Source organism: Geosmithia morbida (genome assembly GCF_012550715.1).
Source record: "Geosmithia morbida isolate 1262 chromosome Unknown scaffold_9, whole genome shotgun sequence".
NCBI lineage: Eukaryota > Fungi > Ascomycota > Sordariomycetes > Hypocreales > Bionectriaceae > Geosmithia > Geosmithia morbida.
In genome coordinates, this window is record NW_023336196.1 from 490,954 (window position 1) to 511,602 (window position 20,649).

Below are 20,649 nucleotides of genomic sequence, written 5' to 3' on the forward strand. Positions count from 1 at the left end.
CCGTATCCGTATACATGCAATCTGTACATCTGTCGGGATGTAGTACTGTATACAATAACCTGTACGATAATAATAGTCGACGCCTCTGCTCATCCGTGGCGTACGAGTGCATCCCATCCTACGCCTTCAATCCGACATCCATTCACACCAAATGTCCGTACGTCTCGACGACGTCTCGCAGAAACACCTCCCACCGCTCTTCCCACCGCTTCAGCATATCGGTCCTCTCCTGTTCATCTAGACATGCGTGCTCCATGCTCCACAGGATGAGCTGCTTCCATCCGGGTAGGCCCATATCTGCCTTTCCGATCATGACCTGGTAAAAGTCGTGGGACAGAGATGATCTTTCACCACTACCGGTCAGCACGGAAGAAGTGGAAGAGAAGACTGAGAGGCAGATGAGATGAAAGAAGAAGAAGAGAGAAGCCAAACAGAGAAGAGGAATGAGAAGAAAGGCAACCCACCGAAACATGGTCCCGTTATCCGAACTGACGGTGCAGTGGACATTATTCGCCAAAAGTTCGTACATGGCGTGGCCGCTGACGCGCGGCGTGAGGCCCAGCACCTCGTTGGAGATGGGGCACAGCTCGACGCAGACGCCGCGCGCCTTCATGAGCTGCATGACGTAGGGGTGCCTCGGCAGGGCGAAGCCGTGGCCTATCCTGGGGGCGCCGAGGAGCAGCGCGTCCAGCAGGTTCCCGTCCGTGTCGGTGCCCAGGTCGACCGTCTCGCCGCAGTGGAAGAGGAACGGCACGGTCACGCCGGCCTCCCGGCAGTCCCGCCGGAACCGGAGGAGCTCCGGGACGAACTCCCTGAGCGGGTGGCCGGCCGCCTCCTCGCCGACGAGGTCGAAGCCCGCCACCCACCGGGGCCACCTCAGCTTGAACCGGAGGCACTCGTCCAGCGCGGCCCCGACCTGCTCCCTGCTGAGGGACCGGGGCGTGCAGTAGATGACCTTGAGGCCAGCGAAGGAGCCGGCCCGACCGCCGTCCGGCTCCGACGACGACGGTCCCCCCCTCTCCGCCGCCTGCTCGGCCAGGAACCGCTGCGTCTCCTGGATGATCAGGTCCATTATGCCCCAGTTGTCGATGAGGCTGGTGCCGTCGTCGACGTAGAGCTGGTTGCTCGCCATGAAGTTGGGCCGGATCTCGGCGTACTGGATGTTGTCGCGGGCGAGGTCCTCCAGGCAGAGCCGCGTATATCGACGGTAGGCCGTCTCGTAGTTGAACAGTCCCTTCATCATGCGGGTGCGGATATTGAACCTCTCCCATGCTCTTTTCTCGCTCAGCTAGGGACAGACCCCCTCCCTCTCCTGTCAGCTCCATGGTTGGGATGCAATAGATACTCACACACGCACACGCACACGCACACGCACACGCATACACAGACGAAAGAAAGAAGAATGTTGCACATACCCTGCTGCCGTCTGGTAAAGGTTATGTGCCTCGTCGTCATGAAACACCAGCTTATCCGCCAGCCAGTCGTCGACCGTCTTGCTACCGTCGTAGTGGCGGTGGAACCTGTCCCGGAACTCGGAAAACTTCATCGTCTGCCGTGGCCGGTAGTCGGCGGCGAAGATGTCGCCGGGCTCCTCCATCGCCTGGCAGCAGATGGAGAATCTGATCTCGCAGAGGTCAAAGCTGGAGCGGCCGTCGCCGTCGCCCCCGTCGGCGGGGACCAGGGGCAGGTCGCTCGTGATGAACATGCGCTCCATGCCCTTGGCGATGTCGAGCAGGACGCGAGGGTCCAGGCAGGCGTTGAAGTGGATGTGCAGGTGCGCGCCCTTGGGCATGCGGCGGGCCACGTCCAGCACGGCCGTGCGGTCGATCAGGTCCACGTTGGAGAGGTAGTGGTCCCCCGCGAAGCGGCGGTGCAGCTGTCCGAGCCGGTCTCCGACGCGCGGGGCCGCCCCGTAGATGGTCTCCGAGTCGCGCAGCCTCAGCCTCTGGACGATGGCGTCGACGCGCCGCTCGAGCGACGACGCGCGCCCGCGGCAGCGGCCGTCAAAGGCCAGGTCCCCCTCCCGCCCTGCGAGGCGGTCCCGCGCCGAGAAGTACTCCTCCACTGCCGCGACGCCGCTGCTGCCGCCGTCGTCGTCGTCGCTGCAGCCCGGCGACAGCCGACACTGTCTCTTGGACGGCGGCGGCTCGCCATCGTCCTCATCATCATGAGCGGTGTCGGCGTCGTGAGCATCCACCAGTCTCTGGGCTGAAGCTTTGTCGGCGTCGCTGTCAGCCACCAGCAGGTCGTTCAGACAGGAGGAAGACATGTCGTCTTTCTCGCTGATGAGATACGGTTCAAGAAGGTCTCAGTGGAGCGCGAAGGTGAAGCATAGCTGACTAATCGACTCTAGGCCAACTGTCTTGGATGCATTCGATGTCAAGCGGATGATGGATGGAAAACTCGGGATTCCTCTTATATTCATAACCCGTAGAAAGAGAGGCTGTCTATATGACTGGAACAAGGACTGTTTGTCGCATGACTCTACGCCTTGTCAATGACGCCTGTCCGCCTGTCTGCCTGCCTGTATGCCTTGGTTTTACAGATGTCACCGCCGTAAGCAGTACGAGCCTCAAGCAGCCAGTTTCTCGACCCTGATCCTGATCGCATCGAGGTGCACCGCCACCGCCATAAGTGATAGCACATGGTACCCCAGGCTGGAAGCCACGATGGATGCAGTCAGCAATGAATGACCTCTCACTCTCAACAATTCAGCTGGTCAACTTTCATCTTACACCCAGAAACTGCCATTTTCCTTGTCTTCTTCCCGTCTAGATCCAGTCTACTCTTTTTTTTTTTTTTTTTGATTTCCCCCCCTTATTTTCTCTTGTTCATTTCCCTTCCGTCTCTCCCCCAGAGTCATGATGTGTGTATGTATATGTGTCTTGTTAAGAACAAAATCAAGTATCAGAAATACAAGAAAGAATAAAGATGTATAAAATGAAGAGAGAGGGTGAGATGGATAGGAAAAAAAGAGAGCCAGAGAACGATGCAGAGTCCATCACGAGGCGTCCCGCTATGCAAAGTAACTCTTCCAAAGGACACCTTCCAAATCTTCAAGCTGGTCTTGTGTAAAGTACTGTGATCGTCGTCAGTTTCTTGTCCTTTATGGGAGAGGTGAGGTGGGAGGGATGACGGGGTAGGGATGGCGTGGAAGGGTAGTCGATTATATTACAATGGAAAACCACCATCTCGTACGGAAAGGGAGAGAGATGGCAAGAGAGGATAGAAGATGATGAGAGAGGGGTGATGGGAGGAGAGAGACGGAGAGAGAGAGAGAGTATACCTTCTGATCCACTGTCCAGCTATCCTGTCTCGTCTTCTTAAACTCGCTGAGAATCATCTTCGTAGCCTTCCCGACCGTTCCGGGGTCGCCCGCCGCCTTGCGGGCCAGCGTGGCCAGCACATCGGGCATCCACTCGGGCGGCGGCGTGGCGTACGGGAACGCCTCGATGAGGGCGCCCAGCCCGAGCACGGCCGCGTGCCGGTTGGCGATCTGCTGCTGCTGGCCGATCGGCGTGTCGGTGCCGGGGGCTTTGCGCTTGGGCATGGGGTTCCTGCGGAGGAGGTCGTCGAACCGGGCCTTGAGGGACTCGATGGCCGGGTCGCGGATCGCCCGCGGCGAGCACCGGATCATGCCCGCCAGCGTCGTCGACGCCGTCGTGCGCACCTCGATCTGCGGGTCGCCCAGCATGTCCGACACGGCCGTGAAGAGCTCGTCGCGCTGCTCCGGGCGCGTGAGGAACAGCCGCCGGAAGTAGATGACCTGCATGTTGACGAGGGCCCGCAGCCGCTGGTGCCAGCTCGACGCCGTCCGCCCGATGCGGATGATGCCCCGCACGAAGTCCACGTCATCGCCGTCCCGGAACGGTATGTTGGGCAGGTGCCGGTACACGTGGTAGGCTATGCGCATCAGCTCCGGGTCCTCCTTGACGTCCATCATGTGCAGCAGCTGCTCCATGAACGGGTCCGCGAAGAACGGTATCAGCTGCGCGCACTCGTGCGACGACAGTGTGCAGTCCAGCCACATGAGCACCGTCTTGGATCCGGCCGTGTACGAGGACGGCGTCTGCTGGCCCGGCTCGCGCTCGTGCCGCCACCTCTCCAGCTGCTCAAACACCCCCGTCATCACCCGCGTCAGCTCCTCCGACGGCCTGTACGGCGCCAGACCGATGGACGACGCCTTCCTGTTCTCCTCCAGCATCACCGTCACGTTCTCGAATGACTCGTGGTGCCGCGTCTTGTAGATGACCGAGATGACCCGTCCCATGGCCTCCCGCACCGCCTTGTACGGGTGGTCCAGGTGCGACAGGAAGTCGTCCAGGATGGGCTGCACCTTGCGGAAGTGCCACCCGCCGTCCGCGATGATGAACTCGAGCAGCTGGATCTTGGCGGACTCCTTGAAGGCCGCGTTGGACGTCATGTCAAGCTTGAAGTCCTGCAGCGCCTCGACGATCTCGTGCGACCGGCGCGGGTCCCGCGAGTCGAGTATCATGTGCAGGCACGTCAGCCAGTACGTGATGTTCTCGGGCGTCAGGTTCTCCAGCAGGATCTCGAGGAACATGGGCGCCGCAAAGTCCCACACGCGGTCGCGGATCTCGGGCGGGTCGTCGCTCGACCCCGCCAGCAGCGCGCCCAGGATCTCCGACGTCGCCCGGTGCTGGTGCTTGTCGGATCCGTCTCCGTACACGCCCCTGGTCAGCTCCTTGATGTCGTCGAGCGTCGCCGCCGTCTTGCCGTAGTGCATGAGGTCGAACGCGTGCATGAGCAGGTAGACGTTGCTCATGCGGAACCTGTCGGTGCTGGCGTCGCGGGGCTCCTGCTTCAGGTAGTCGAAGCACTGCGAGAACCAGTCCCTGGTCAGGATGCTGCCGATCTGGTCCCGCACCGCTTCTTCCGTCTCGTCGTACGAGTCAAAGGGTAGCGGCTTGGCCCGGAAGGCCGTGAACCTGTCTCCCCACACGAGCCAGCCCGGGTAGTCCGTGTCGACCATGTACTCGGCGCCGTCCGACGTCTCGAACGAGTCCATGAAGCGCTTCGTGAAGGCGGCGTCGCCCTTCTTCACGGGCACCTCGACGCGGTTGCGGTCCCCGACCTCGCGCTCCAGCAGGTAGTTGCGGTAGTCGTGGCCGTAGACGGCACGCACGTCGATGCCCTGGAAGACCGACGTGAAGGCTTGCAGGTGGTAGCCCCGCAGGCTGGGGTGGGGGTCGATGGTGCCGCGGGCGATGAGGTCGACGAACTCGGCCGGGGCCAGCGTCTCGAAGCGCAGGCACAGGTTCGTGGCGAATATCGAGCACCGCGTGGCGATCTTCCAGTGCGCCGTCTTGGCCTTGGCGGTGAGCTCGATGCCCAGCTCGGCCTTGGAGCTCTCGACGCGCTCCCGGCGCTGCTGGATGAACTGGCGCCTCCTGTCGACGACGGCCGAGACGTCGTCGTCGGGCTTGATGGTGTCGAGGACGGCCTCGTCCGTGAGGATCAGGCGGTCAAACGGCTTGCCAAAGTCGATGATGTTGTAGACGACCCCGGATCCCAGCTTCTGGATCGACGGCTTGTCGATGGCCGCCGTCTCTATGTAGAGGCGCATGGCCTCGGGGGCAAATCTCCAATCCTTGACGAGCGTCCTGAGCAGGGACGTGTAGAACAGGGTGTAGAGCCCGCCCTTGATGCGGTCGTGGTCGACCTTCTGGATGGCGTCCCGAAAGCCGTCGAGTATGATGGGGATGACGAGCGGCTTGCCGCCTATCAGGGCCTTCAGCGACGAGTCCTGGGACGACTGCGCCACCCGGCGGACGTCCGCGTACAGGGACAGGCACGACTGCGCCAGGTCGAGCAGCAGCCGCCTATCCAGGTCGCTCTTCTGCCTGGTCGAGGAGTTGTGCTTCATGCGGAGCATCTGGTACGCCTCGGCGCGCTTGATCAGGAGGGGGCGGGGGTAGGCCTTGCGCAGGCCCTTGATCTTGAAGGGGGAGATGTCGGACCGGTACAGGCGGGTGTGCCTCTCGAGCGGGTGGGCGGAGCGCTCGACGCCGACGTCGGTGATCCACGTCCGGTAGGCGCTGTACAGGGCCGTGAAGCAGCTCACGTCATCCTCCTGCTGCTCGTTGAGGAACGCGTGCGTCCTGGAGAGCAGGTGGCCCAGCTCGTCCCGCAGCTCGTGGATCTTCCGGTAGGCCGGGTCGGTGGGTTTGAGGGCATAGCCGGCCTTGTAGCGGAACTGGGGGCGCAGCTCCTCGTCCTCGGCGACCTCGGCGAGGGGGTCGTCGTCCATCATCTCGTCGCCGTCCTCGTCGTCCATGTCGACGTCCGCGTCCGGGGCGTGCCGGTCGTCGGCATCGCCCGAGGCGCGCTTGGGGTCGAAGAGGGTGGCCATCCCGGCCGTGATGAGGCGGAACTGCTGCAGCATCCTGGAGACTTCGTTGGACCACTCCTTGTTCTTGCCCCTGCGGCTCACGGGCGGGTCGTCGCTCATCAGCAGGTTCAGCTGCTTGGTGGCCGACCGGATGTGCGACTCGAAGAGCTCGACGGCGAAGTCGATCTCCGGGGGCGACGGCTGGTGCCAGCGGATGGTGAGGTCTGCGGGAGCCGTCGTCCGGCCCCAGTCGCCGACGTCCAGGCCTCGCTCGATGACGGACGACTCGTACAGGGCGTGGTCCATGGCGTAGGTGTGGGTGAGGTTGAGGAGCAGGTGATGGATGTAGTTGGAGACGAGGATGGTGGGCAGGCCACGGCACTTCTCCTGCATGTAGTCCGCGATGCCGAGAAGCTCGTCCTTGTAGTTCAGCACCTCCTTGCCGACATGGACCAGGGACATGGCCAGCATGCTTATGTGCCAGACGAGGGCGCGGTCACGCGGCAGGTAGTCGGTTCCGGTGGTGCGGTCCGAGGCCGCGTTGTTCTGGTCGATCTCGTTGCGGATGTTGATGACGAACATGGGGACGAGGACCTTGAGCGTCTTCTCCGGGTTGACCTTGCACAGGGCGTTGAGGATCCAGGCCATGGCGTCGCGGGCCTGGTGGATGACGTGGCTGGAGACGAACGTCGCCAGCTTCTCGAGGGCGAGGTCGAACAGGTCGGGGGACAGGGAGGAGAATATGGGGTAGAGCGCTGCGGGGAGAGCGCTGATGACGTTGTCCTCGGGCGTGCCGCCGCGGACCTGGTTGGCGTCCGGCAGGTTCTCCAGCAGGGTGAAGACCTTGCCGAGCAAGGTGACGAGGAACTCGCCGAAGCCGGTGGTGGAGGAGCGCAGGATGTCGGCCTCGAACTCGTCCGGGAGCTCGGCATCGTAGTCGATCTGGACGTCCTGGCCGTCGCGCTCCAAGCGGTCCATCTCGGCCTGGACCCACTCCATGGCCAGGGCGGTGTCGTGGATGTGGCCTTCCTCCCTGGCTAGGGAGGCTATCGGGATGCTGTATGCGACGCTCTGGATGAACGCCAAGGTGTACTGAGTCTTGTTCAGATCGTTGGCATCGATCCCGGGCAGGACGAGGGCGAGGAGGGCCGTGATGTGGCACCGGTATCCCTTGGTCTTGGCCATGATGTTGGCGATCATCTGCAGGCCATTGAGGCTGGACGTGGTGCGGTGGACCTCAACCAAACCCTGCAGGCTAGGATAGAATCGCTGGAGGGCACCGGGCAAGATCATGTCGGGCTCGAGGAAGGCCAGGCCCTGCAGCGTGCTGTAGTAGTAGTTGGAGATCCGGCTGCTCTTGGAGAAGATGCCCATGAACGTCGCGTCCTTGAGCGCGGCGACGAAGCGCCTCTTGAGGGCGGGCGTGAGCCTCCGCTCCTCCGGCACGTCAAGCTCGCCGCTGTGCTCCCGGTTCCACCTGGAGACGAACCCGTCGGTGAGGTACAAGGTGAGCTGAGCGAGCAGGCCTGCCCAGTTGCCCTGGTTGGAGGGGTGGAAGAAGGTCTCCGTCGACTCCATGAGGCCCTCGAGGCTGGCCATGACGGAATCCTGGGACTCCATGCACTGGGGGGAGAGGGAGTGGAGGATCCAGCGGGCCATCATGTACCCGACGGGATGCTTCTTCTTGTCCTTCTCCAGGTACACGCCTGCGCCGGACAGGTAATCCAGGGAGGAGTAGGGCGAGTTGGCCTGGCCGACAGGAATGCCGGTGAGTCGCAGGATGGCGGTGAAGACCAGGTCCGACTGCTCCTTGGTGAAGATGCCGTGGGGACCAAAGGCCACGTCAGTGCAGCTCAGGTGATCCCTCGCGACGCGCGACAGCAGATCGATGACCAGGGTGTCGTACGTCTTGGAGCGGTTCAGTATAGACCACAGGTGGAATATGGTGGGGAGGAAGTCGGCGGGTTGGCAGAGGGCCTCGTCCTTGGGGGCGGGGTGGCTGGGCAGCAGCGTGTTGAGGAGCCCCATGACGATGTAGGCGTTGGGCAGGTCGTTTACGCTGAAGAATGGGAGGAACTCCTGGAACATCTGGCGGCGCTCGCGGGGGTCGAAGTAGGAGCAGACATGGTTGCACAGCTTGAGGAGCTGCTTGGCAGAGCGTCGACGGCTGCTCTGGTGGGCGGGGGCTTCCGAGGGGAAGATCCAAGGCTTGATCTCGTCCCAGAGCGGACGCCAGTCAAGGACTAGGTCATCCCCTGGTCTCAGGTAGTGGCTCTTTCTGCGGGCGTGGGTGTCAGCGAAGACGACTCCTCTGCACCGCACGCAGGCTCGCACGCAGGCTCGCACGCAGGCTCGCACGCGGCAGGGTGGCGGGGGGAGGGGGGGGGAAGAAGACGCACCGTGTGAGGGTCAAGACCATCCTGAGGAACTTATCCGAGGTAACGGAGTCGAGGCCGGGTGTGAGGGCAAGGGAGTAGTAGAGCTTCGTCAGCTTGGCGCGCTGGACCCTGGTGAGGTCGAACTTGAGGTTGAGCCATGCCTGGAGCTCGCGTGTCCAGTGGAGGGCGCCGGGGGAGAAGTCGTCGGCCTTGACGGCAATGTACAGCTGCTTGAGGATCTCCTCGAGCGCGGCGTCGCGTTCCGATTCGGCCTCGACCTCGTGCGGCAGCTGCTGGAAGTAGGCAAAGGTTCGAGGACGGTAGCGCTTAGAGTCGTCGACGGCAGCGGCGCCGGACTTTGGGCATGGCAGACCGGGCGAGGTGGCGCGGGATATGGGTTCGTACATGGCAAAGTCGGAGAGGAGATGCGTGGCAGCCGAGGCGGGAGCGTCCGGCACGGTGTCGTGACGAGGCCCGCATTGCTCATCCATGGTGACGACGGGGATGGAGGCCGAGGGGCCGCGGGAGGGGCCGCGGGAGGGGGCGGACGAAACTTGTCCGCCGTGCGCCTACGCAACGCAACGACGATTTGTCAGGTTCGAAGAGAGGGGTTGCTCGTTCCGTTTTCCAGCGGTGGGAAGGGCGGGGGAGAAGAGAGAAAAAAGAGTGGTGATGGGGGAAAAAAGTAATGAGAGTATGAACGGTCAGAAAAAAGCGAGAATACACAGGAGGTGAAATTTTTGATGCAACACCGATGGGATTGGAGTGGCAGTGACAGTAATCATCCAAGTCGATTGTACGTTTTGTTTGTATGGGCCACGTTTGTAAGAGGAGGGACCGGGCGGAGCTAGAATTTTGCTATGAGAAAGTGTGGGGTGAGTGGATCGGCAGAGCAAGTCAGGTCAGAGGCTTTGGAGGACATTTAGAATTCAAGGCAGCAGACTCTCTCTCTCCCTCTCCCTCATTAACAGTTGATCTTGAAAGAGAGAGAGGGCGGAGGGGAGGTGATGTGATGACCGAAAAGGGAACGTGGGAAGCGGGGAATGATTGTCCCTTGAAAGGCAGACGAAAGGGCCAACAGCCAAGAGCCTTTGTTGGGGAAGGGGAAGAAAATAGCACTTCGGTCAAGGAAGATGGTATAGTATTGAAGGAAAGGAAGCAGTATTACGGTGTAAAACGCATAGACTTTCTTCCTTCTTCTCCTCTGCTCCCAGTTCGCCAGGTGAGGGGGAAGATATCAAGGGGAAGGGGGTGGGGGTATAATGGAGGAGTGATTAACATGTAAAGGACGAGGCAACGATGTGATGATGCATCCAGGCACACTCAGGGTGACGACTAGTCCTCACATGACAATTCGGTGGTACCGGGCAGGTCTGCTGTCATTGAATTGATACCACCACTGATCGGTACCCCGTACATAGACTCCGTACCTCACTCACTATCTTTACAAAGGTAGGGTATATTAGTAATATTAGTATTGATTATCACAATTAATGCATGTACGGAGTAGAGATGCTGAAATCTCCCACTCAACCTCGGAAGAAGATGTGCAACTGACCGATCCGCCTAGGCTTCTGCTGAGGCTGCGCGTCACGGAGAAATCCTTGGAAAACCCTAGCTGACATACCATGAAAAGTAGTAAAATAATATGATGTGATTTAAAAATTGAAACCCGGAAAAAACGCCGGGTGGTAAGTAGTGTCCATGAATCCGTGACACTGGTCGTTCTGCTGACCATGATCAACTAGTCTTCCCGCCGTTCATTCTCCATGCAGAGCGACGGTCCGTTCCAATAGGGCTTTCTCTCTTTCCTTCTCTCCTTTCTTTTCTTTCCTTTTCCTGGAAGAGAGAGGGAGAGAGAGAGGCTACAGGTGATGCAATGCAAGTCAGTGCAGACAGTGGTAGCGCTGCTGACCAGCATTAGAATAAGAAAAAGAAAGAGGAAGAAGAAACGGCCATCAAGAGCTGACATCAGCTTGGCTCCCCTTCGTCTTGGATTATGTCATCATCCACTACTTCTGCTCCCAAACATATGAAAGTGAAAGATGTGAAAAGTGTACGAACAAAGGAAATAGATGCTTACTTTGACGGTGAAGATATGTACGACATTGGTCAAAAAAAGGAAAAAAAGAAGAGGAAGGAAAGAAAGAGAAAGAAAGAAAAAGAAAAAAGAAAAGAAAAAAGAAAAGAAAAAAAAAAGAAAAGAGAGAAAGCAAAGAGAGAGAGAGAGAGAAGATGCCATATATATACAGCACATGGTAGTGCATAGATAGTGTGTGGAGGGGGTATAAAACAACATGGTAGAATGATAATAAAAAATGCACGTCATGACCTCGTCGCCCTACTTCTTGCGGTGAAACAACCTCTGCGTCAGCCTGCGCATCTTGTCGCGGCATTTCCCATCCTGCTTCTCCTCTTCCCGCTCAACGTCATCGTCAGCGCCATACCCCTCAGCTTGCGACTTATGCTGCTGATGCTGCCGATGCTGCTGATGCTGCTGAGGCTGCTGATGCTGCTGAGGCTGCTTCCGTGAGATTTCGCCAGCCGCACTAGCGCCGGCGCCGGCATCGTCGCTGTCGGGGAATATCCTCTCGTCGATGAGCACAGACCTCGTCTCGGCCTGCTTCCTCCTCCGTCCCGTAAACACCGAGCCTGTAGACTTGGACCGTTGCGGCATCTTCTCGGCCGCCGTCACCGTCAGCAGCGTCGAGGTGGTCACCGACGTCGAGGTCGACGCCGAGGCCGAGTCGCCGTGACCGCGCGAGACGGCGGGCACGGTGTTGGAACCGGGGAGCGAGGTGGATACCCGCGACACGGGGAGCGGGAACGACTGCCGTCTGTCGGCGGACCGGGTGCTCCCCGCGTCGCTGGCCACCCGCTTCATCTTGGGACTGGCCGTCGCGGGCCAGCCCTCTAGGCGCAGATTGATCCAGCTGGCTGTCGCTGCCATGAGGAGCTTGTACTCTTCGGCCACGGCCACGGTGGTGGGCAGGTCCATGACCATCGTCTTCTTCCTCTTCCTCCTCTTCTTCCTCAGCTGACCACTGGCGTCAACGTCCTCCTCTTCGTCATCGTCGTCGTCGTCGTCATCGTCGTTGTCGTCGTCGTCGTCGCCTTCGTCATCATCACCTGCTTCTTCTTCTTCTCGATCGGCGACGTACGAAGGGGCGGTGCGGTACGAGTCGTAGACGATGAGCTCCTGCGGCGACAGGGTGCCCATCACCGGGTGGCGACGCGTGCAAGGGTCGAGGACGCTGAACGTCCACTTCTTCGCGTTGTCGGACGTGTCGGGGTCGGACTTGCACTTCCTGAGCACCCAGCGCGCCGTGGTCCTGACGCCGTGCACGTCTACGCGGTTGAACTCGTAGGACCCGTTGGGCATGCGCGACGTCGACCACACGGACCCGTCGCCCGTGACGATCTCGGCAAGGTCGGCCCCCCCTTCCTTCACGCTCAGGGGGCTGATGATGGCGACAAGCTCGCGGCTGGCCAGACCGTCGTGCGGGGTGCTCGGGTGGGCGAGGTCGTCGCAGTTTCTGTTGTTGTTGCTGCTCCGGTCGTCATCGTATTTCTCGCTGCGCATGAGGAGGACGTCATCCGGTCCCACGTGCGGCTTGGCCAGGAAGATGCGGGGGAAGCGCTTGGCCAGCTTGGGGATGAGGATGGACCCCGCGATGATACCCGAGGGGACGGCGTCGAGCTCCGGCGTGGGACGGTGGTGGGGGCTCAGCCTCTGCAGTTGGAGGAGCAGTCGCGGACGGAACTGCACCAGCATGCGCTGCTTGGTGCGCCGGAGTGGGGCCGGATGCGCCAGTGCGTACCGCGTGCCCGGCCTGGGCATGGACCGGGGTCTCCTCCTCGTCCTCCTCTTGCTGCTCTGCCGCTGCTGCTGCTGCTGCTGCTGCTGCGACGAAGGCGCCGTCGTCTCGGCGTAGGTCGACGACCCCGTACTGAAGATGGAGCCTTCCTCCTCGCCGTCGTCGCTCTCGCCCGTGCCCCGGAACCTCACGCCCAGATCCTTCCGGGACGGTAGCACTTCGGACAGGGGTCGGGTACGGGTCGCCGTGGAGAGGCTGTGAGTTCCGTCGGAGAAGCTCCGCATGGCAGCGGCATGGCCGTCCGTCGACAGCGGACGCAGGGCCGAGCGGAGCAGAGGTAGAGGCCTGTGACTGTCGTTCTGTGTCGAGGACGAGTCCTTCGGTTTGGAGAACTCGTGACCATGAAGACCGGGGCCCGGGTGAACAAGCATGGCCGTCATGGCCCGACGAGACTCGGGTGTGGTAGGTATGGTGATGGCGGTTTGCGGTGGGAGGATGCGGTATGTGTGCGTATCTACCTACACCCCTTTCTATGAGAAGGATGAAATCGCAGTGGGGGTGGTAGTAGTAGTGGTAGTAGTAGTAGTAGTAGTAGTAGTAGCAGTACTATGTGACTATTTCCGTCTTGACACCCGTCACATGTAACCAGCTACCAGCTAACACGCCGGCATGTGAGTGGAATCATAGGCCAGGCGGAATTAGAGCCAAAAAAAAAAAAAAAAGAAAAGAAAAGAAAAGAAGAAAGAGTTTGCTGAGACCGGGCCAGAGAGGAGGGGAGAAAGCGCTCGCTCTGTCGTTGCGGGTATGTATGGAGTAGTATATATGAGAGAAAAGAGGCTGTGCCGTATTCGTATGTATGTATGTATGTAGGTAATAGTCGGTTATATGTGGTACGCGTCACAAGAGGGGCCAGGATATGTTATATCAAAGCTCGAACCCCCCAACTGGAAAGACTTGTGAGCAGTGGAAGACGCATTGCTTTTCAAATACTAGGGAAGGAAGAGAAGCAGGAGAAGAAGGATAAACAGAAAGAAGAAAGAAGAAAAAAAGAAGAAAAAAAAAAAGAGAAAGATATGTGTGGTCCCACGGCATAATAATCAAGAGACGAAACGAAAAGAAGGGGCCCCCCCAATGGATGGAGCCTTCTCTACCCGTTGGCAGCAGAAGAGAGATAGAGAGAGAGAGAGAGGAAAAAGACAACGGCGCTCTTCTTACTCGTACTAGTGGGCTGACCTGACCGCTTGAGGACCAAGTCCCGTTAGTGCGTGACGACACGGAGTCTGGCCGGGGCCCGAGGGGGGGTGGAAACTGGCAATAATAAACACTTAGCAGCGTGAGTAGCAGTGATACTAAGTTTGGTATTATATGTAGGTACATGGAGAGTCAGGGAGAAGGGGGAAGATGAGCTGAGACTTTTTTTTTTTTTCCCCTCGGTAATCTACGTGTATCACGGGCTTACTATACGGATACTATAGGTAACTAGGTAACAGTTGATGCATCTTCCCTCCCGGCTGCATCTTGTGCGGGTGACCAAGAGTAATGTACTCAGAAGTCCGTGGATCCCGAACGAACCGAAGCAGGCCATTTTCTTGTTTGGAGCATGATCCGCTTCGGGGTTGGGCAAGATGCCGTTGGCCGATCCAACGAGCCAATCATCTGTATTCAGTCGTTTATTCCAATTCTTTATTCCCCCTTTTTTTTTTTTTCCTACCAGAAGAATTGAAAATCAAAATCAAAGAGACGGAGAAAAAAAAGGCTCGTACTCCTACTTATCGTACCCGTACATACTCTAGCTATAAAGTACGATGATATATGTCTGCGTACGGGGTACAGTTTACTTGTATGGTAATGACAGTAGACGTAGTGTATGACTGTACTCGTACATGTAGTAGGATATTTTGTGTAGTTTTTATTTATTATTACCTACTCACACAGTCATCTTATTCTATCCGTAGACTCAGGCGTACGCTCACGCGAGTCATAACAAGACGTGGCCCTATCCTTGTCCGCCTTTTCTCGTCCAATTCCCACCCCGTCATACGACTGGGCTGCTGATCACCGTCAGCATTCATGCCAAGAGAACTAAGGAGAGAAGAGGAGAAGGGGGGGGGGGCTGAAAAAGAACGCGGCTGCATCTACGGAGCACCTAACGCGTCAGCAGCTGCAAGCTGCAGCCACGGCTTACCAGCTTACAGGACTTGCGTGGAATGTTGTTGTTTTTTTCTTTTCTTGTGTTGGACATCTTATCGAGCAAATAGCGGTTTCTCGCTTTTTATCGCTTTTGCTTCTCTTGTCCAGTCTCGACCCCCCCAGAAAGCCATGATCCCCCTCTCTATCCCTTTGGTTGCATGGCGTAGGGCTGCATTTGGATCTCCACATTCCCTTTCTATCTAACCCTGGACCTCCTCCCCCCAAGGCCTCGCCCCGAGTTTGGCAAGGGCCAATGGGCAATAATGTCAAATACTGCTCTACTGTGTTATTAGTGTCAAGGTAGGTCACGAGGTCGGGCAGGGATAAGTCCCCCTGTGAGGCACCCCTCCCTCCATACAAGAATAGCTATGGGTATGGGTCTGGTATCCTACAGGCTATAAAGTAAAGTACCTGCCTGTACAGATGAATCTGTACCATACCCGTAGATGTGCCCTCGGAGGACACCGCAGACACGCACACACAAGACACGCACACGAGACACGCACACCGTTAGTTATCACTGATACCCTCCTATTACATATCTTTACTTGTATTCGGTCCCTCCATAGCGCGACGATTGGACTATTAGTACTGCTCGTACAGGTACTGCAGAGTATTGCTGCTGTACCTAAAGCAGCGGTATTCGGTTGTGGGCAGTGAATGCCAATTCAAACCCCTCGTCGAATTCCTTCTATTCAATTCCCTGTGTTATGTAAATCCCTCTTTTTTTTTTTCCTTTTTTTTTTCACCTCCACCTCCTCCCCCTCCTTCCTCCTTCTTCTTCCTCCTTCTTCTTCCTCCTCCTCCTTCTCCTCCTCCTTCTCCTCCTCCTTCTCCTCCTCTTTCAGTCTTGGCTGGCTCCTGTTGTTTCGCATGTCTACGGTGGGTACGTACGAACTGATTGCCGTTTTTGGCATTGGATTGCAACGAATACCTCTCTCCCCGCTCCGCTCCGTACGTTCCGAAGAATTTCGTCAGTACATATATTATTGCTAGGTATTAATAGCTACCACTTACATGTATGTACTAGTAGCCAACTGTGTTTACGTGCCCCATACTCCCTAGTCCAACTCCGAACTTTCATACTCGTAGAAGCGGACTGCAAATCTGTAGACGGTACTTGGACGAGTACGGATTACTCGTACATACGTCTACTGTCAGCTAGACGTAAACCGAGCGAGTAACGGCAATCTGTGCAGATATTTCGGACTCGGTCTTCTCACGAGTCCCGCGTGGCAATCTTTCCCCTCCTGCTAAGCCGGCAGCTCAAGAGACGATCAGAGGGGACAAGAGCTGATGTTGTAATGCATGTACTCCGTACAATCGATACGCGTAATACATCCTCTCGTGGACCGTGTGCTACGTTATGTGTCAGAAGTGGATGTTTGCTAGCATGTCGTCGTATGCATCTGAAAATCTGTCTTTATCGAAGTTATGTAATACGGCGTATGCTTTGCATGCACGCAAGCGCTCACTTTCAGATCAGGTTATGTTATCTATACCTTCAAAAAAGCTTCAAATTTCCTCATCTTCTTCACTTGTCAGCACATGAAAAGGTAACAGTAAAGAAGGGAAAGGAAAAAGAAGAAAAAATAAGGGGAAAAAAATCCCAAAAGGGATAGGAAGATGCACATGTATATTATCGAACGAAATCATCCCGTCAATTCTTACAACTCGATCTTCTCCATTTTGGGCTCCAGGGTAACGACATGCCAAAGTATTAGTCAGCACACCAAGGCTCAAACATTGTCCCACGCGACAGCTCCAAGCCATTGTTCGTCGATGGAGAGCTCTGCCCATTGTTGTTCGACGTCCTTTGATTGTTCAACACCCTCATATATGAATCCACGATAATGCCATCAAGCAGTTCGCATACGTGAAATATTACCCCTCCGCCCCCCCTCCGACGATACCGTGAGAGGAGAGAAAGAGAGAGGGAAGTCAAAGGATCGAGTGGGGGGGTGGGAAAGGAGCGGAAAGAAGCAACGGCCCTGGACGACAAAAATGCGACACACCTTTTTTGTGCCGGCGCGTAACTCCCGGCATCGCATCGCGGCTCTAGCTCTGTACCGTGCCCTCGTCCGATCAGCTCGACAGGTTGAGCTCCCCACGGAACAGAAGCAGGTTGGCGGCGGCCTCTCCTCCAGCGGGAAGACGGTGCACCCACTCGCCGACATGGTCAAGAGGCGCTTTCAGAGTAACAAGAGCTACACCAGCCTTCGGCTCGTCTACTCTTCCATGTCGGCAGGCTACAAGGTGCGTTCTTGCCGCAGTCCCTCTCCTTCCTCTATATTCATAGGCGCGCACAAGGCGTGCACAACTGACGGCAAGATGTAAAACCAGTTCCTATCTATCTTGACCAAGGCACGGATCGTCGACTCCCCCGAGCACGACCGAGTCGTCAACCTGATTAGACAGCCGCAGGCCAAGAAGACATCCGACCGGTCATCGGGTTCATCATCATCGTCATCACAACCGAAACCGAAGAAGCAGACAACCTCCGGTGAGAAGGGGCAGAAGAAGAAGCGCCCCCCGCTCCTCGTCAACGTCGCAGAACCCGGCCAGCCACCCCGCTACACGGGCCGACCCCGCCCGGCCTCGATACTCAAGCATCCCCGTCGGGTGCCGACCCTGTGCGCTGAATCGCTGGGCTACCCGTTCCTGCGGTACAGGAAGCCGCACCCGCCCACGCTGGACAGCATGGTGGCGCGGAACCGCATGCTCTGGGAGGCCCGGGTGGCCAGCGTGATACGGGCCGAGGAGGAGATGGCCCCTGCCGCGGCCCTCGAGGACAGGTGGGAGGATGCCCTGCAGGAGGAGATGGCCAGAGCCGGGCTGGTCGGGTCGTCATCCTCCCCCTCTGCAGGAGGAAGAGGAGGAAGCGGGAGAGGAAGAGGAGGAGGAGCGGACCACCATGACCGCCACTATCCTCTCCCACCAGTCGAGGACACGTACCTGTGGAGTGCGGTGGTGACCAAGCTCTGGTATGAGCTGCGTCTGGAGCGCATGTGGCAGCACTGGACGGCGCGCGGGACAGCCATGCAAGAGCTCGTCAATGCGGAGAGGGAATTGGCAGAGCAGGAGCAGGCAGCAGCAGCAGCAGCAGGCGACAGCGGTGGTGACATGCTCAAACCCTTGTCAGCCAGCCTGGAACTGCAGCAGCAGCAGCAGCAGCAGCAGCAGCATCAACGTCCAAGCAAGGAAGCGAAGCAACATCGACACCAAGAAGATGAAGGGAAGCAACCACCCAGACGGCAACAAAAACAGCCCAACGTGTCCGTTCCCACCGTGAGCCCCATGCCCGCCCTGTCGGCCGAGGCGGACGCCATACGTCAGGAGTACGTGCAGAAGGGGAGGCCGCTGCCAGTCGAGGACGGCGGGGACCCGTTCATCTACCCTGTATGGGCGTCTGTGGTGCAGAGGTCCGAGGGCAGGCTGAAGAGGTGGATGGCGCGTACGCCGCGGGGGGATGATAGATACTGGAAGGCGTTTGAGCGGCAGGTGCGGAAGAGCGGTAAGGGCAGTGTTGTTGGTGAGGATGAGGATGGTGATTTCTGGTCTTCGATCAGAGCGCAGAGGCATGATTCTACGTGAAGCTCATCTACGTTGTATTAGTACTACCGTATATACTGCATAATAACCATTCCTGGTACTGAGCGACTTTTGGGTATTTAGTACTACTACGAACAGTACTACTACTACTGCTGCTGCTGCTGCTACTGCTGCTGCTACTGCTACTATTATTACTGCTACTGCTACCACTATCACTACTACTGCTACTGCTACTGCTACCCACATCATGCCGATCTCGACATACTCATATGTGATTGCCTACCCGGTAGGTAGATGATGATGCTGCGGCGGGTGTAAGCACGTTCTATTGGCCACGTTGTGTGAGATGGCGGCATTTGCATGACAACATGATTCAGAATGAACTTGAGCTCCTCTGACCCGACGATCTCCGACATGATGTCCTGACATGGTGATCTCGGACAGGATGTGATGTGACTGCTTCGATGTGCCACAGCAGGGATACCAAATGGGAGTAAGGTGACGTACCCAGAGCATCATTCAACTAGACTTTTAGTACGAGCAGATCTTTCGGTGAGCCGACGTTGGCAACGGGCAGAAATGGGATTGATATTAACATAATAAAAATGAAAAGAGGACTGGATGGAAAAAAAAAAAAAAAGGTCCCAACGTATTACTAGACTCTCCGTAGAGCTCAGATATACGGAGCACGACGAGAAGTAATATTGAAAAGGCGTATCCATTACCCTTCCTCTCGACAGGGATCTTTCAATCTTTTAATATCATGACAGGGGGAGGGGGGGAAGGATTTGGATTTTGCCGGAGAGAAAATGGAGTATATGTATATTACGAGCATTATATATTACAGGGAGTTGATGATGCTGCCTAGTACTACCGTGACGAATCTCGAGTAAAATATTTTTTTTTTTAATTTTTTTTTTTTTTTGAATTGACATGAAGTCTGGACATCTAAGACATGTTAGAAGGAAAAAGAGAAGAAAGGGCAGGGGTTGAATGCGGCCCGCGGGAGCCTGCTCGTCGCTCGAGGAAGGATAAAAGTTGATATTTGATGGGTATCGTAGATATTAGGTAGCAATAATACTCGGGTAAAATTTCATGGATGGGAGAGGGGGGGAAGACCTATGTTCATGTGATAGGGATTTTTTTCCGTGAGAGCGGGAAAATATGGAGAGAGAGATAGATAGAGAGAGACACATACACAGAGAGAGAGAGATAGAGATAGAAAGAGACTGATTGATCCTGACACCCTTGACAAATTCGCAAAAAGGACACGGGAGACCGGGAGGCCGGGAACGGGAGCGGGAGGGGGGGGGGGGGAAGGAAATACGACAAGAACGGTGGTTCAAATGAGTTTCGTTTTCCTTTTTTTTTTTTTTTGAGAAACATTTATGAACATGTTTTTCCCCCCCAATNCACAGAGAGAGAGAGATAGAGATAGAAAGAGACTGATTGATCCTGACACCCTTGACAAATTCGCAAAAAGGACACGGGAGACCGGGAGGCCGGGAGGGGGGGGGGGGGGGGGGGGGGGGAAAGGAAATACGACAAGAACGGTGGTTCAAATGAGTTTCGTTTTCCTTTTTTTTTTTTTTTGAGAAACATTTATGAACATGTTTTTCCCCCCCAATGACTGTCAAGAGCATAGCGTACTTCTGGTAGCATTGCAATGTAGTAATGGTGAAAAGAAGAAAATTTCTAACCGACAAGCCCGGATCCCCCCCCCCGCCCCCTCTCTTAAGATGGAGCAGGGGGGAGAAGACAGAGAGAGTGTGAGAGCGAACAGGGAAAGAAGAGTGGGAGTGGAGGTGGAGAGGGGATGGGGGAAGGGGGGGGGGGAAATAAAGGGCTTGGCAAATGATCCGATACCCTGGTCAGAATGATGGTGACGTGCGCAGATCATGAGACGTCTCTTTCTTACAGAAGAGAAAAAGAAAAAAAGAGTGGTATGAGATGGAGAGAGGAAGAGTAGGGAGAGAGAGTGTGTATGTATGTGTGTGATGAAAGAAACAGCCGAAAGGGATTTGTGATGGGAGGGAAAAGAAAGAGGAGGGCAAAAAAAAGAAGCGTCGGATCGGAGAAGTAGAAGCGGGTTGTATGGCTATCGACGGTGAGTCAACGGTGGGAGAATTAGGCAAAAAAGGGTCGGTCCCGTCATTGATATTCTCTCTCTCTCTCTCTCTCTCTCTCTCTCTCTCTCCCTCTCTCTTTTTTTTTTGTGTCTTGGCTCATTTGGTCTAATTCGTTTGTTCAGATTACCTGTACATATGATACTTTTTGACTGTTAGTAGCAGTATTACTTAGGTAGTATTACTCGAGGTAGTAAGAAGTATCGAATGAATACACACAAGATGCACATGAC

The 20,649-nt window shown here is 56.7% G+C and overlaps 4 protein-coding genes across 4 annotated transcripts; 1 reads left to right on the top strand and 3 right to left on the bottom strand.

Annotated features, from left to right (window-relative positions):
* Positions 1-142: 142 nt before the first annotated feature.
* Positions 143-2,269, bottom strand: GMORB2_7673 (adenosine deaminase CECR1; the record flags this gene model as incomplete). The annotated part of the gene is made up of 2 exons (XM_035469638.1): positions 143-1,274; positions 1,416-2,269. 2 exons carry the CDS (start codon positions 2,267-2,269, stop codon positions 143-145), a joined length of 1,986 nt encoding a protein of 661 aa, XP_035320732.1.
* A 747-nt stretch (positions 2,270-3,016) lies between these two features.
* On the bottom strand, positions 3,017-9,221 carry GMORB2_7674 (proteasome activator subunit 4; the record flags this gene model as incomplete). The annotated part of the gene is made up of 3 exons (XM_035469639.1): positions 3,017-3,079; positions 3,287-8,630; positions 8,752-9,221. The coding sequence occupies 3 exons, from the start codon at positions 9,219-9,221 to the stop codon at positions 3,017-3,019; spliced, it is 5,877 nt and encodes a 1,958-aa protein (XP_035320733.1).
* Positions 9,222-11,071: 1,850 nt separating this feature from the next.
* GMORB2_7675 (Conserved hypothetical, protein) lies at positions 11,072-12,988 on the bottom strand (the record flags this gene model as incomplete). Its single annotated transcript, XM_035469640.1, has 2 exons — positions 11,072-12,563; positions 12,675-12,988. 2 exons carry the CDS (start codon positions 12,986-12,988, stop codon positions 11,072-11,074), a joined length of 1,806 nt encoding a protein of 601 aa, XP_035320734.1.
* A 3,754-nt stretch (positions 12,989-16,742) lies between these two features.
* Positions 16,743-18,332, top strand: GMORB2_7676 (DNA repair protein; the record flags this gene model as incomplete). Its single annotated transcript, XM_035469641.1, has 3 exons — positions 16,743-16,994; positions 17,082-17,576; positions 18,006-18,332. The coding sequence occupies 3 exons, from the start codon at positions 16,743-16,745 to the stop codon at positions 18,330-18,332; spliced, it is 1,074 nt and encodes a 357-aa protein (XP_035320735.1).
* Between the last annotated feature and the right edge of the window lie 2,317 nt (positions 18,333-20,649).